General features: G+C 35.8%; 1 protein-coding gene across 1 annotated transcript; it reads right to left on the bottom strand.

Moving 5' to 3' along the window:
- Positions 1 to 3,621: 3,621 nt before the first annotated feature.
- LOC135614743 (CLP protease regulatory subunit CLPX1, mitochondrial-like) lies at positions 3,622 to 14,691 on the bottom strand. Its single transcript, XM_065112431.1, has 13 exons — positions 13,783 to 14,691; positions 10,932 to 10,993; positions 10,658 to 10,758; positions 10,450 to 10,529; positions 9,939 to 9,989; positions 7,171 to 7,245; positions 7,015 to 7,092; positions 5,375 to 5,431; positions 4,894 to 4,964; positions 4,704 to 4,803; positions 4,419 to 4,586; positions 4,220 to 4,342; positions 3,622 to 4,115 (listed from the first exon to the last, which is right to left on the bottom strand). The coding sequence occupies exons 1-13, from the start codon at positions 14,629 to 14,631 to the stop codon at positions 3,882 to 3,884; spliced, it is 2,049 nt and encodes a 682-aa protein (XP_064968503.1). The 5' UTR covers positions 14,632 to 14,691; the 3' UTR covers positions 3,622 to 3,881.
- Positions 14,692 to 16,399: the final 1,708 nt, after the last annotated feature.

Genomic DNA, 16,399 nt, shown 5'->3' with positions numbered 1-16,399 from the left:
GCATATAAGTATATTTCGCCAAGTTAGAGTTAATAAACGTTAGATTTTTTTACGTGATATATTAATTTACAGTAAATTATTAATATAATAATATGTATAATTTAAATTAAAAAAAATTGAGATTTCTATCACTAGGAGGAGACTTGTGGTACGAGGAGACTTGTGGAAGTAACCTAGTAATGATATCAATAATGATATCGAGTATCGACCCACTATTGTTTAGTAAGGCATTGTAAGCACACGCCCTCTCTCATGTTGATGACAAGCTTAGGAGTTTTCGATGCTCCTTTTAGGCAGCAACGATTTAGTGTTATTGTTGTTGGTCGTTTTGACGATGATGTCTCCTCCTATCATTAATGGAAGTCTCAGATTTTTTTAAACTTAAAATATATATATTATTATATTAATAATTTATTATGAGTTAGTATGTCATGTAAGTAAACTCTAACATTTATTAACTTAGATTTGATATGAGAGGTATATATGTTATATTTTTTAAAATGTAGAGATTATTTTAAATACGAAATAAATCATAAATATTTAAGAGTTGCACGACCAAAATCATAGGAGATAAAAATTTTACAGTGTTAAGACCGGAGAGTTCCATAGCGATAAGATATCATTAAATATTTAATTATGTATTTATATAATTTAAATTCTTTAATTATAAACATGGTAAGAATCGTCAAATTGAGTTAATGTATGATTATGAAGGTATAGGTTAGTTTAGCTTATAAACGTTTTGATAATTTAACCTAAAGTTGTATGCTTAAATACTATCTTAAAAAAAATATATATTAATGTATGATATGCATAATTTTTTTATTGAACGACACTAAACCTCGTACTCTAGATTGCAAAATTAATGATATCATCCAAGATAATGGTCAGAAAAGTTGCAACTTGAAATAGAACATGGAAGCTACCATCAAGACGAGGGATGGTATTAGCATGTGATCACTGTTGATTTAATAAATCAAATCTTGAAGAAAGATTTTAAGTGGAAAGCTGTGACTTAGAAATCCATAAAACTTCTAAAATACTTAATTTCTTGAAGACATCGATATTATATTATTATGCGGAAGGGTGTGAGCATACTTCTAAAATTAATACGATGATATTATTTTGAGTTTCAACTGACAGCAATTAATTAAAAGGGTGCATATCTAAATTTTTAGATTTTGTGCGTATATATGTGTTAAGTTACCTTCAAAACAAATAATGTTTATATTTATCTCTTTAAATTTTAACTTATATATATATATATATATATATATATATATATATATATCCACAAGGCGTGTGTATATATATATATACATGAAAGAAGAGGGCTTTTCGGGGAAATCGAGAACGGGTTCGCTCTGTGGTTTGCTATCGAACGATCGTGACCGTCAATCTATATCAAACTCATCTCTGCCGTTCACGCGAAGGCACGAGAGATCTGGATCGAGGGTTAGGATCACCTGGCAGCCGATATATAAGTCACTGCGTTTGTCCACAAGAACGAGAGAGAGTGAGAGAGAGAGACGGGCGGTTAAGGTGGAAGGCACCCACCGGAAACAGAGAGAGAGAGAGAGAGAAAGCGAGAGAGATGGAGAAGAATCCACCGGAATCCAAGCTCGCTGCCCCCGGCGTCAGGGAATGGCCCAAGTATATTCCCTCTTTCTCCACCTCCCCGTCGTTTCCACATTTTCTTCTTCTTTCTGTTGTTTTCTGGCAATTGAATGATCCGCTTCGCATAAGGGTTCGAAGGATAACAGCGTTTAAAGAACCATTTGTTTCCCTTCTGGTAGTAGAACGTTTCTTTAGTTCTTTCACTTTTCCATAAACCCTCCAAAGAAGTCGAGTCGGTAGATCTTGATTAGTTATGAAGGTTAATTTATTTTGGATCTTCAGAAAAGCAATGCCCGGAAGACATCATGGATTTTGAGTGGAGGGAAGACACTCGCAGGGCGAACGACTTCTTTCGTTGTCATGACGCAGAAGAATGTGGTCGATGGTGCTGACTGGTTATTTGGGTGAAATTGGTAGGTGACACACTAACCCTGCAACACGAATGGTCGCATGATTGTGCTGTAAGTTTCTTGCTTTTACCTTTCCTTTTTTCTTTTGATGGAAACATGGAATGTTAAAGGCCAATCTCAGAGAAATGTTGCTTCACTTCTTGGTTGCTGCACAAGTTCTTGTCATCTAGAACTCTATGAGGACTGACCCCCCTGGTCTTAGCTAGGGTGTGGGGATCATGAGCTATTGTATATACCTCCTCCGTAGGGCACCATGTAGGTTAGGTCAACCAAATTTGTGATGGGAATCTTGTCTGACCGGCCTTTTCTTCAGGCTCCCTTTGTTGAACTTCTTGATAGGTTTAAGAATAAAAGATGGATAAAGAACTTCTTGATAGGTTTAAGAACAAAAGATGGATAAAGAACCAACCATCTGTTTTACATGAACATGGGCAGGAATGGTCTATGGTTCTTTAGGCTCCCTTTGTTGAACTTCTTGATAGGTATAGGAATGAAAGATCGACAAAGAACCAATTATCACTTTTAGATGAACATGGGCAAGAATGTACTATGTTTGTTTAAAGTTCCAATTCAATGAAATTACCAAACGAGAGATACAGGGACCTGTAGGGTAAGGAGAATTAATATAAATGATGCTGTTAGGATGTGAAGTACTAACACTGAAGTTTTCAGCAAGCAAGCTGCAGAATAATTAAAGATCCACCTGTTGTATTGGTATGCCTCTTTGATAGCGAAGTGGTATAGTCAAAGAATTCGATAATTGTCCAGCTTAGAGACATGAAGAATCCTATCCGGCACAATTTGTCGATTTCGGTGGAAAATTCACATGACACTACCGATTATACAGGATTTTGAACTATGGTATGTGGTTTAGCACATGTCACATATATAATCGGTCGTTAAAGGCTATTCATTACGAGTGAGCCTCGAACAATCGGATGCTTTTATATCTTCATTCTCCCGATGTCAATCTTAGGTCGTATTTTTTTTTTTTTAGTTTATGGATTTTCTATATCCGAATGGTAAATAAACTAGAACTCTTTTAAAAGAAGCAAACTTATGAGACATCATTATTCTTTTGGGAAATTCTGAAATTGAACAAAATCCATATAAAGAAACATCTACAACTCTACCAACTTATATTTTAGACTATAATGAACTTCTAGTTCTTTAGCTAAATTATACCTGAAGTAGGACTTCCTAAAATTTAGTTAAATTTTTATTGTTTGTGTTCGTGTCTGATGTCAGATGGGGATCTCCTCCAAGCAAATTCCTATGGACGAGGAGGGCAAGGTGACGGTGTACCCCCGAGGGGCATGGAGATGAGTCTGTGGAGATTGGGGCAGGTGACCCCTGGTGGAGTTTTCCATGCCCTTGGGATGTCTTAGAGAGAGTGGGCAAAGAGTAACACTGATGAATCCTTGTTGTTGTTTCATTTGAGCTAACCGGATCTTGCTTTGTTCCTGGTGTTGTTAATCAACCACCATAACTGTTCACAGTAGCATAAGTTCAAATTAATCACCTTTGGCTCCTGTTTCTGGTTTGGGTTAATCTCAAGCATCGAGCAGGCAAATCACATTCAGATAGAAAGGCATAAAGGGTACAACATTCAGATCTTATGCTTTTAATACATTGAATCTTATCATCATGGTTAAGAAGAATAAAAACAAGAGAGATTTCTTTGCATGTTCCACTTTGGGAAACTTGTTGGAACCCAGATGGCTTCCGATGCCACTCGTGTTAATGCAAATGTTATTGTGTACAAGGGGGGTGGGGGGGTGGGGGGGGTGGGGTGCATTATATCAATGCAAAATGACATGTATAGATTTTACAGATCATGGTGATTAGTGGGAATCACATGCTCATGGCTCCCGACGTGAGCTCAGATTCTCCTTCCGTCTCACCTGCCACTGCCACTTCTTCGACCACGAGATCCCAGCTCTTGTCGTTCTCAGAAAGGTATCCCTCCAAGGCATCATCCCCACGTAAAATTTTTGCTCCACATCCTGGTTTGTCAGCAGAGCCGATGGCTTCCTCGTCCACCACTACTGCATCGATTCGCTCACAGCCGGTTTTCACATCAGGGATCTAAAAGCAAGTGCACAATAAGTTAAGATTCAGGAAAATCAAGGTCAGTAAAAAATCCTATTCATCTTCTTTGGTGAACATATCAGGTTTGGTGAGCATAATACCTCAAACATGGCCTCGATAAGCATACTCTCCAAAATGGCTCGCAAGCCTCGTGCACCAGTGTTCTTGGCCATTGCTTTTTTAGCAATCAACCTAAGAGCAGTGCCCGTGAAATGCAGCTTAACCTGTTAACGATCTGGTATGATCAAGCAGCTTTCTTTCTTGAAACACAAATGAAATATGTATGATATGCGCACTGACATTATTCATGCTGAAAAGTTTCCTGTACTGCCGACCGAGAGCATTCTTTGGCTCTGTCAACACCTGAACAAGTTGGTCTTCGCTCAGAGATAATAAACTAACTAGTATCGGGAAACGTCCAACGAATTCTGGAATGAGTCCATATGCTATCAAATCGCTACTCTCCACCTGTGCAAGCAACATGCAAGAACCATATAACGTATGAAATAGTTGATTGAAACATTGAGTTTGGTGGTAATAATCAAAGCAATTTTCTTGTGAATTGAAGTTATTATTGGAGCTTACGGATTCTAACAAGGAAGATGTCACTAGAGCATTCGTCAACCCACCACTTCTCATGTTTGCACGGACTGGTGCTCCAAAACCTATAGAAGAGTCCTGTCGTCTGTTCCACCAAAAAAAAAAAAACAAGTCATTGTAGTCAGAAAAAAGGTACCGTACTATCTGAAGAGTATCACAGATGTTCATAATCTACCTTTCTGAAATAGTCTTTTCCAGATCAACAAAAGCACCACCACATATGAAAAGAATGTCCTTGGTATCTATCTGCATATAACCAAACCAAGCATTAGTTTCTGAAATGAAAAAAAGGTAAATTCAATTTATCTAATAACCACAACTAACACAGTTGCAAAGTATTATTAAAGAAGCAAATATGCCACAGGCAGATCCGAGAGCAAAATATTGATGCGCACTGAATTCACAACCAATTCAATCGAAGAGTAAATTTACAATGCAGCGTACACCTTTTACCCAGATTTCATTTCTCCCAACTATGCACTTGTCAACCTATCTTCGTAACCAATGCATGCATATATATATATATATATATATATATATATATATATATATAGCAGAAGGCTTTTGACTCCAAACAAGTGAACATGCAGACAACTAAAAAATTAGCTAGAATGTAGAACACTATTCGCATGCATATATATGTCATGTCTACAAACCTGTATATTGTCACCACGTGGGTGCTTCCGAGCTCCCTTCTCCGGAACATTGACTATCTACGAAAAAATAGTTTCTGAAATCAATGCGCATTAGAAACAGTACATCCACAATCCACAAAACTCGGCCCAAGAATCTACAACTTCCAGAAAGAACTTCAGACATCAATGCACATTAAAAACAGTAAATCTACAAACAACATGAAGAAAACCATTCACACTGAAGGCCAGCAAATGTTCTTCAGCAAACTTGAGGTCACAGGTCCAGTTGAAGCCCAAAGGATCTCACAAGATGTAAAATTGAATTGCTTAAACGACAAAAATGCTAATTAGTATATGAAATCTTTGACTAAGGAAATACCAAAATATAACATGAGTCACTACATGCTGTGGTATGGATCAATGCGTCTTACTGTTGGTACTAAGTTTTGTCAAGACTTAAAGGATTCTCCTATCTTATAATTTAGTGAAAAATTAAAAAGATGTGACAAGGTTTCCTACAATCTCCAATTTCCCAAGTATCTAACTGTACATGAACAAATTGTTCGTACTTATGCACAAGGCAAATGGATTAATTAATCCACTATGTAAAATACTACATAGAACAAAGGTGCATGCTGAAGAGCATGCACAAGAGATGGACAATTATCTGACATCAACATGCGATTCAGTCTGGAGTGACAACAATTGTCTACCAGTAATCAATAATTATTTATATGTTGATATGTGAAAACCACGGGCAAATATAATGTGCAGGGCGAAATTTTAGTTACTAATTCACTGTAAATATAGCCAGCCACAAATTGTTGGGGCCTTATCATGTGAACTTACAGTAGCAATGATGCATCTGATGTACAATTAAACAAGTCTCTTTATCTGATAAAGAAGTACCGTAACTTTGAAATCCCATGTAACGGCCATAATTTTGTTGGTGCATTTAGTAGCAACATGCATCATCATGAAAAAAAAAAAAAAAAAAAAAAAAAATATATATATATATATATATATATATATATATATATATATATATATATATATATATATATATATATATATATATATATATATATATATATATATATATATATATATATATATGGTCAAATTTGTTAGTCAATTCATCCTGATGAAATACTGAAAAAGAAAAGATTAAAGTGTTCAGAACTTGATGATCAATTTTGCGAAGTCAAATTAACGACCATATTTGATCATATAAGATATATTACCTTGTGAATTCATTATTTGGGTATGTTGCCAATTCTTTTCAGTCACACTCCGTTTACTATTCAATTATCATCTACTTAGATCAGCTAGTCTTTAAAGTGAATACGTCTTTTCGACTTCACCACATGTTTAGAATTCCTATATACCTGCAAGTCGTATATTTCCAATATTTTTGACAATTAGTTGTAGATAGACAGGACTCCACCAAATTATATCCTCAACATTAAATATCGTAAATGGTATAGACGCAATCAGCCATGCTCATATTATCATACAACCATGCTCATCAAGCAAGATAAGTGGGACTGGAAACGTATGTTACCCTCAAATTCTCACGATAGACTTAAAGAGCACATAAATAGCATAGAGATTGTAAATTATCTTGTAACTGAAGAAAAAGAGCATGATGCCTAACTTACAGTTCCTTCTAGCATTTTCAACAATGCTTGTTGAACACCTTCACCAGATACATCTCTACTAATGTTCAGGCTCTCAGCCTGCATAGATACCTTGCATAAGATTGCTGATGCAAACAAAACGAACCTACAATTCAATATATGGTTATTATACCTAACCTTCTTAGTAATCTTGTCAACTTCATCAATATACACTATTCCCTGTTGAGCTGCCAGCACATTGAACTCAGCAACCTACATATTGCCACAAAAATAAGCATAAGCACAAGGTATATTTAGGAGGGAAAAATAACAAAAAAGAGATTATCATATTAAAAGCAAAGCATCAGTCCGTGAAGGATGGTTATAAACAATAGAAATAAGGGTGATAAATACAGATCAATGGTGAGGACAAAAGAAATAGAAGGATAGATGTGTAATAATTGCTCATCACAGTCCAAATAGATGAACATAGAATACTTGATTTCATCGTTTTCTAGGATTCATCAAGGATCTAGAGAAAGTAGCAAGAAAGCAAGCCTGTGATTGACGATGGGACTCGTGATTAAATATAGCTCAGTCAATTCTTCAGTTTGACCACTTTGACTGGACTTGATCCAAAAACAAATGATGAGAGGTCAAGGATGTAGAGGCAAAACCAACCCATTTATCTGGCACAGGAACACAACCAAGATGTGAACTACCTACTTGCACTTTAATTCATCTTAGTTTGTTAACTTTGCATCTTGGCTTTTAAAAGCTAAAACACTGTAGACTGGCTAATGTCACTAAAGGTCTTCTGGCCCTTTGGATCATTGGATAACGCTGGGTAACCCAGATAACACCATTTTATGCTCAGGAATTCATGTGCAAAACATGTGCATATGCAGTCCATATAAAGATATTTTAAAATATATACAACCAAGAACTATATAATCATATCCAAGTAATTCGCAAGAATTTATGTTACTTCCAAATCAAGAAATTATGAAATACGGGTATCCTCATTTATGAACCTATTTAAATGATTTAAGTTATAACATAAGGCAAAAGCCTGAGTGATAATTGATAATGTTATATAGCTCATATTATCAAGGACCATGTATTATAGAGCTACAATGATAATTATGACAAACAGTACTAAAAGACTAACTTTGAGATCTGAATTTAATGCATATGCCAACCACACGCATGACCTACACATGTATATGATAGTCTCATATAGCTTATATTATCATGGACCATGTATTATAGAAATACAATGATGGTTATGACAGAAACAGTACTAAAAAGACAAATTTATGAGATCTGAATTTAATGCATATGCCAGCCATGTGTGACATACACAGGCATATGCTAACCTATGCAGACAGCTTGTGCAGCTTCATACTTCGGATATGCAGTAAAATTGTGCAGGTCATATGCAATGTGCTATGTAGCCACATCTACATGTGATCAATCAGATAGACCACAGTTTGGAAGTAGTTTGCCTTAAGTTTAGTGTCTTTGGCTAAAGCAACTTACAAGAAATTCAAACTATGATGTCTATGAAAAAATTAGGCTTAGCAATTGAAACTGAAGACAGATGAAAATGTGGCTCAGTGGATTATGCTTCTTAAGTTCTTAATATAAGTTTTATCTGAAAAATATAGAGAGAGAAAAAAATGAAACAATTAACAATGTAAATGAACTAATACAATACAATTTAGAAAACAAAACATGACTAGGTGATAAAAGATGAACTTAACATTCAAAGAATAATACCATTACATATAAGATCCAGAACCAAACAGAATTTACAGATAAGACTAGACAAAAAAGCAAGCTGGAAAAATAAGATTTTATTTAAAGTAACACAACACTTTGTTGCAATGAAATCATGAAATGTTTTGAGGCAATATATTATATATAAACGAGGGGTAGACATGATAACCCATAAAGTTGCAGGAGATTGTAGACACGATAAAAGCATATGAGTGGTAGATATATTATATATAATTTGGTAGTATGGAGGGATCAACCACCATGTACCAATCAAGACCTAACAAGTAACAACATATTATGATAAAAAGAGAGAGCATACGATTTCTTTCCAAAGAAAAAAAATTGAAAAAAAAAGAAATTGATATGCTGCATGTCACAAACAATATAATTGATATGCTGCATGTCACAAACAATATAATTGATATGCTGCATGTTGTGAACAATATAAAGAATAATTCATGCTAACTGGTTTCCAGGAGGAACTAGAGAAGTAAAACTCTAGGAGATTGCTGTTTTCAGTATATTCAACAAAAACAGATTATATAATGCATGACAATGAAACATGAAAGTATACAAAAATACAAGGTTGGCATAACAGTATGATGACAATACTGAAAGTTCTAAAATTCTCTTAATTTTCTACAACAAGAATCATATGCTCTTCTAGTTACAAACTACCTTTTGAAAGATCCTGCTTATCTTTTGCAGTATTCATATAGATTAAAGGCAATTACAAATTTACCTTGTCTGACAACAACACATGGAGGATAAGCGCACAATTACAAGAAATATGCACTTAAATTACTAAAAACTATTTTTTTCCCAAAGACTCTAACAGAAACATGGGCAAGCCATACAAACATCATTTGTCATATATAGATGTGCTTTGCAAATTAGACCCATTTGATCATGAAAAATTAAGCACAAAAAAGAACAACCAAACTAAAAACAAGAAACTAAATAATGACTGCATTCCATCTCTTCATACATACATAATGTTTCTTAGCTACAGATGGACAACCATGAACACCATATAAACATGCTTAACAATATGACTGAAATTAGTAGATAAAGAAAACTGAAAATCTGCGAGATTGAGAAATCAATAGTTTGGAGAGTCAAATCCACTGTAATATGCATTAGATTATTAGTAAAGTAGCTTAAATGACAACAGAGAAACGAACCGTAAGCAATTTGTACAAAATTGATTCTACATCTTCTCCAACATAGCCTGCCTGCAAGGATATTGATGACTGTTTTAGTCAATGGAAGTGACAAAAAAAAAAAAAGATACGGTACTTGTTTGCTGGGTTGATTATGTATCCAAGCTGTGTAGTTTCTTTACTTCATAATTAAAAAAATGTAAGATCTTAATTACTACAGAAATGATTTAAAAAAAATACTATAGAAAATACTTAAAGCCGACAGAGATATTCACTTAGCATTTAACAATTCTCGTTTGTAGAATGCCATAAGAAGTTTTAGCATAAACAATAATCAGACTGCTGACTTCCTCAAGATTTCATGCTAAATATGAGATCCAATTTAAGGAGCCATGTATGCATCTTCATTGTAACATAATCACAAGCATGCTTGCTGAAAATTGAAAAATACAGATTACAAAGAAACAAATCAGCAAAATTAACATGACAAATTCTGATTATCAGAATTCACATGTTGGGAATGTGAACTCACCTGTGTCAATGTTGTCGCGTCTGCTATGACAAATGGCACATTCACAAAACGAGCCAAAGTTTTGGCAAGTAATGTCTTCCCTGTCCATGCACAAAATAAGCAGTCATACAGAGAGGACATGCCAGCCAATATATTAATAAAACTAAATAAGCATGTCAAGATTATCAAAACATCACAACATGAAAAATAATTTTAACCAGATATATACCTGATCCAGTAGGACCCATTAAGAGCACATTGCTTTTCTCTAGCTCTACATTATCATCATTATTGCCTTCTGTGTTGAAATTTCCAAGGTCTGCTTCAGAGCTGTATATTAAATAAGGATACTCAGCTTACTATGAACCATTGGAACAAAAATAAATTTCTTGCACTAAGATGTGCACCCTAATGGTCCACATATTCTAAATTATTAAGCATAAGCCAGAAACATAAAACTGGGATCACCACTAAAAAAAATAATAACATAGATTATAACTAACCCTTTCTGTAAGGATGCATGATATATTCTTTTATAGTGGTTGTATACAGCAACAGCAAGCACCTGCACTTTTTTTTTCTCAATTGATCAGTAAAGGACAGTTCTAAAACATTCAGCATCAGATATTAAGAAGCTTAAAAGTTTAATGTCCCATCACTCAAGTAACTAATTGCTAAAAACAAATCAATATAAAAGTAATAGAATATGTCAATCATAAATGTCTGTCAACAAATATATATATTTAAAATTAAATTCTTTGGACAATAAATTCCTTCTTTTGATTTACAAAACTATATAACAACAACAAAACCGTAAGTCCCAATTATTTGAGATCGACTATATGGATTTTTTACTGTTATTGAAATCTATAAAAAACCATATGCTTAGTTAACTTCAGAGTACTTAAATATTTTTTTATAGTTTCTATTAAGATCTTTTTAGGTTTTCTTCTACCTCTTCTTGTATCACTAACATTAATCATTTCACTTATTTTGACCATCGTATCTGGAAATCTCCTAAACATATGTCGATATCATTTTAAATGATTTTCTCTTATCTTATCGTCAATCAAAACAATACTTAATTGTTCACGAATAAAAGTATTTGTTTTCCTATTTTTCCTAATAACTTCACACATCCATCTTAACATTCTCATATTGGCAATACAAATTTTTTATGAACATTGAACTATAATTCCAAAGAATTTTCTCTATAACGATTAGGAGTGCTTTGCACTTCCATCAAAATTTTGTCAGGTTTGCAATTCCAACAGATGGCTTCATAAGTCACAATAAAAGAAAAGTTGAAATATCCATCATTCTTAACTTTCCAGTCATAAACTCATTTCATCTAAAAATTTTCTCCTTAAACAATTCAGTTGGATTCATAAATAAATTTAATTGAAACCTTCTAAAGGAATTGTATTAAATCCTATAAACTAGTTAACAAGAATACATTTACCCCTTACATAAACAAATGCCCTCAGAATGTACAGGAAAATATACTCAAATGACTTCTTGTGGTACGAAAAATTTGCTAATTGATTCTTGTCAATAGTGTGACCAAGCACGTGTGTGTATATATACACACGCACACATAAAATGATAGGGAACAAGTAAGGGGAGGGAGGGGAAGGAGATAGAAGCCTAGTCAAAAAAGATTATCAAATATGATAAATTAAAGAAATCTAGCAATTTTATTTCATTTTTTCATAATAGTTCTAGTCATGGTTTGTTTTACCGGTCCATACCGATGTACCAATGAGCTGTCAGTATGGTACATACCGAACTGTATTGTACTGTACCGAGCGTACCAGCACATGATACATGAGGGCATACCAATGTAACACCGGTACCGGTCCCCTATCGAACCAGCATGCACCGCATATACCAAGCGGTATGCTGCGATACAGTGAACCTTGGTTCCAGTAACCACATATATAATACACCATAAGGATGGAATATTGATGATGTTCTATAGAATCCACTATAATTTTTCATGTATCATGATAACATCTATTCCCAAAAAAGGATGCTTGCTTCTGCATCAATTGTAAGCCTATCTAGAACAACAACAAAGAAAAAAGTCAGTAACAACACAAAGTTGACTAGATTACACCACTTTCTTCACACAATGACAGGTTTTCTCTTATTTGTTAGTAAAGGATAAATGCTGCCAAGAATTCAATTATTTGTTAGTAAAGGATAAATGACTTCGAACCTTTCCATTGGGAATATGGCACCAACAAATGAGAAGCATGCCACAAATTGTCAGACCACACACACAAAAACATAGATATGCAGAATAACCGGCAAAAAGAAAGACATTAAGATAACTCTAGTTGGCACCAATGACTGAGAAGTAAGAATCACCAATAAAGGACAGATAGAAGCTATGCACTGTTGATAACCAGTGCAAAATAATAAATCTCTGAATCTTTTTCAACCCATCATCCCATCCAAAAGATACAGCAAATGAATCTCATTTGCTGTATGCTTAATCCAAATTGACTTCCTTTTCTTTGTGGCCTTACAACAGAAACTAAAACATCAATACATACTGAAATCATATAAAACCTTATTTAGTTCTCCTTAGCCATGTCCTCAATTACACAAAATCCTTTTCTTTCTCAACTCTATGGATGACTTTCTTTCCACCGAGTTTCAATAAACAGAGGAACATGCAAATTATTATAGTAGAAGATTAGGCAGAAAGCAGAAGGCATAGGCTGAGGATAAATGCTAAAAAAGATATTTGAATTTATCAATAAACTTTCACCTAGCAAGGTACCGAAGCATAAAAAAAGGGTGTCACAAAATAATCTTGTAGTAAATTCATAAATAATGTCAATCATAATATCCTGATGCAGTTGGGTGAAAAGCCCGGTAAGTCACATGATGTGGAGTTTATGATATATAACTAATCAAAGCTTCTTTGCTAGGTAATGCTCTAGTAAACAATGACTTTGAAATTAAGACATTACCAGAATGTTTGCTAGATCATATCATATCATAATGGTTTTATGGAGCAACTGATGCTTAATCTAATTAAATTATACTGTCTAACAAAATCCAAACATATTAGCTTTTGTAATTATTATCAAACTCAAGAAATTGGAAAAAAAGTTTTAAAGAAAGACTGCTCCAGAATCAAGAATTGGTTACAGAAAATAAATACGTCTTGCAAAGAAAAGCTAATCCTATCTATACCAACAGGAATATTTATTTAGTTTCTGTTGCCCAAAATTCCACGGAATATGTGCCAAAAATCATTTCCATCGATCCCCTATAATCTTGATTCCAAAAGACCCTTGATAACGAATGATCTAGTCAAAAAAATGATAGAAATCATACCTTTTTTGCACGCTCCTGCCCGATTACATATTTATCGAGCCCCTTGCATATTTCCTTCGGCGTTGGAAAATTCTTTCCCAAATTTGACCCGCCCCACCCGTCCTTTCCACTGAACCCACTGCCACCGGATGATCCGCCTCCTCCCCCGCTTCCACCGGGTCCGGCCACCCTGACCACGTTCAAGTTCGGCGGGAACGGTGGGCCAGGTGGTGTGTGCACTGCCAAGCCATTGCTCTCAGGCGGTCCGGGCATGGGGGGCCATTTCTCCGGCGGCTCCCCACCGTAGGACGACTTTAGCGCCTCCCAGAATAAATTCTTGATCCGGCTCCCGTTATCCTCGTCATCTGCCCTCTCCTTGGCAGATTCGGGGTCGCGTAAACGCCCGATCTCGACGAAGGTGCCCTCGAGAGGGGCGAGCCTGTGGGGCCGGAAGTAGTAGGCGGTCTTGCAGCTAGGGCAGAAGTTGACGGCCTGATATCCGCCGCCGCCGCCTCCTCCGCCGACGACGGAGGGAGGGGAGCGGTTGGAGAAAAGGATGTCCATGTGGTGGGAGCAGCGAGGGCACTGGGCCTCGGCGCGGATGCGGCGGGTGTGGAACTCGTCGGCGCCGCCGTCCCACTTGTGGCGCTCCTGACGGAGAAGGCCGAGGCGGCGACGGGAGGCGGCTAGGGCGGGGGGCGCGGGCGCCTGTAGGAGGAGGCGGCGGCGCTCACCGGCGAAGGCGGAGATCGGGCAGCGGCGGGAGACGCGGCAAGGGGGCTCGGGACGGGGCCTCACCGCCGCCGCGGCGTTTCGGGCGGCGTGCGTCGCCGAGTCGCGGACTTTCTTCCATCGGAGAACCCCCGACATCGCAACGCTTACCGCGACGAGGGGGCCGTAGCGGAGGGGGTCACGAAGGAGAGGCGTGGGGGTCAAAGATAACACCGACAGGCAGCACGGTGGGGCCCACAGAAATCATCCAAAATTGCAAGCTTACAATTCCAATAACCAAGCTCTTCCGCAGTTGGGTCCCACAGAAATCACCCTTGATAGACACCTGATATCGGAGAGGATCGAAGAATTCTGTTGCAACATTTTGCAGAGGATCCCGGCATAGGGTGGACGTACGGCCTCGTCAGTCGCTCTCTTCTTCCGTCCTTTTTATTCCAGGATTAATAGTTCATTCTTTTTTTCGATGATAAGATAAAATTGTGTTCCTCACACCATTCCCTCTTCATGCAATTTTCTGCCACTTCTTGATGTGGTTCGAATGATTTTATCAGTAGTTTTCCATCAAATGTGCTAAAAATATCAAACAATACAATCCGAATTAATAATTAGGTCTTCTTCTTCTTTTTCTTCAAAATTTCAATTAAGCATAATAACTACAAAGATAAAAGAAAAGAGGAAAAGCAAAGCAAAAATTTAGCCACCGGATGGGTCGGAGTTTGGGTTGAGCAAACCAAATCTCGTCTTCTGCCTCCAAATTGAACCCATAGATTTGGCCCAAGGGTTCGGCCCACGGGGAAATTCGCGAACCGACGGCGTCTTTGCTAGCCGAAACCTTGACCTAACCCGCAAATCACCACCTCTCACGATAGCCGCCGTTCGATCGCTGGTATTAGCATAACGACAAATGGGCAATCGGAAACAAACCGAAGACCAAATTTAATGTCCCACATCGAATAATTGGTAACTTTCTCGCTCTGCTCTTCCCTATATATTAACCTAAACGTTGATTAAACCACAGATTGTTCGATGGAAGGCCGAAGAGAATTTTATTCTCTTTGTTTTTCCTAATTTTAAATATTTTTTTGTTGTTGGTTGGTGCGCGGCAAAAATAGCTTTTGGATAAACGTATTTTCTTTTATTTTCTTTAACTATATCAGATTTTTATTTATGTTATAACAGCTAAGGCTACTTCGATATATGGTTGAAGCATTATTAGTTTATTGTTGATCAATCTCAAAGTTTTTTATTATGTTTAATTCTCTATGTTTGATCTATCGTGATGTTATTATTTTTTTAAAGTAATATAATAGGAATTGATCTTAATTCTCTTGGGTTCTACATGTCGTGCTAATATTTAGAATACTAGTATCAAACATGTTTCTCAAAACCAAGGATCAAAATGAACTGTTAATTTTTTTAATTTTAAAATATGAAACAAATTGTATTTTTTAAATTTGAAAAATAGATAAATAATTTTAATGAGTATAATGACAAAACAAAATTGATATAACAAAAAATAATAATCATCATCATTTTAATGAAACTATATAACTTTGTCAAAATTCATGCCAAATTACTCGGCTTTAAACTTAAAGATTTAATCACCACACAATAGTCTATATATAATTTTTTTAAAAAAAATTTTACCTTATTTATTTGGTTTAAAACTGAAATCACTAATTTAAAATCAAAATCTAAGATCGATTTTAGTTTGATCTTGAGTCAAATTGAACCATGGTCAAGACTAGTAGCACTATTGAAACTAAAGATTTCATTTATAACAATGTTAAAACCAAATTTTATGATATTTTGCTGAATTAATTTTTAACACAATCCTTAGACTTGAAAACATAAGCTACAATAGATTAGAACAAAGAGCTACCAGTGTAGTGTTGTTACCTCGCTT

This window comes from Musa acuminata, chromosome BXJ2-6 (genome assembly GCF_036884655.1).
Source record: "Musa acuminata AAA Group cultivar baxijiao chromosome BXJ2-6, Cavendish_Baxijiao_AAA, whole genome shotgun sequence".
NCBI lineage: Eukaryota > Viridiplantae > Streptophyta > Magnoliopsida > Zingiberales > Musaceae > Musa > Musa acuminata.
Note: the sequence above shows the minus strand (reverse complement) of the source record. Positions and strands in the feature narration are given on the sequence as shown.

Excerpts from the sequence above, each read along its gene's own strand:
- LOC135614743 (XM_065112431.1), bottom strand. The coding sequence starts at position 14,631 with ATGTCGGGGGTTCTCCGATGGAAGAAAGTCCGCGACTCGGCGACGCAC. Across the intron at positions 10,759-10,931 it reads CATGCATCCTTACAGAAAGG|CTCTGAAGCAGACCTTGGAA; the intron begins GTTAGTTATAAT and ends TTTAATATACAG. Across the intron at positions 5,432-7,014 it reads TGAAAATGCTAGAAGGAACT|ATAGTCAATGTTCCGGAGAA; the intron begins GTAAGTTAGGCA and ends ATTTTTTCGTAG.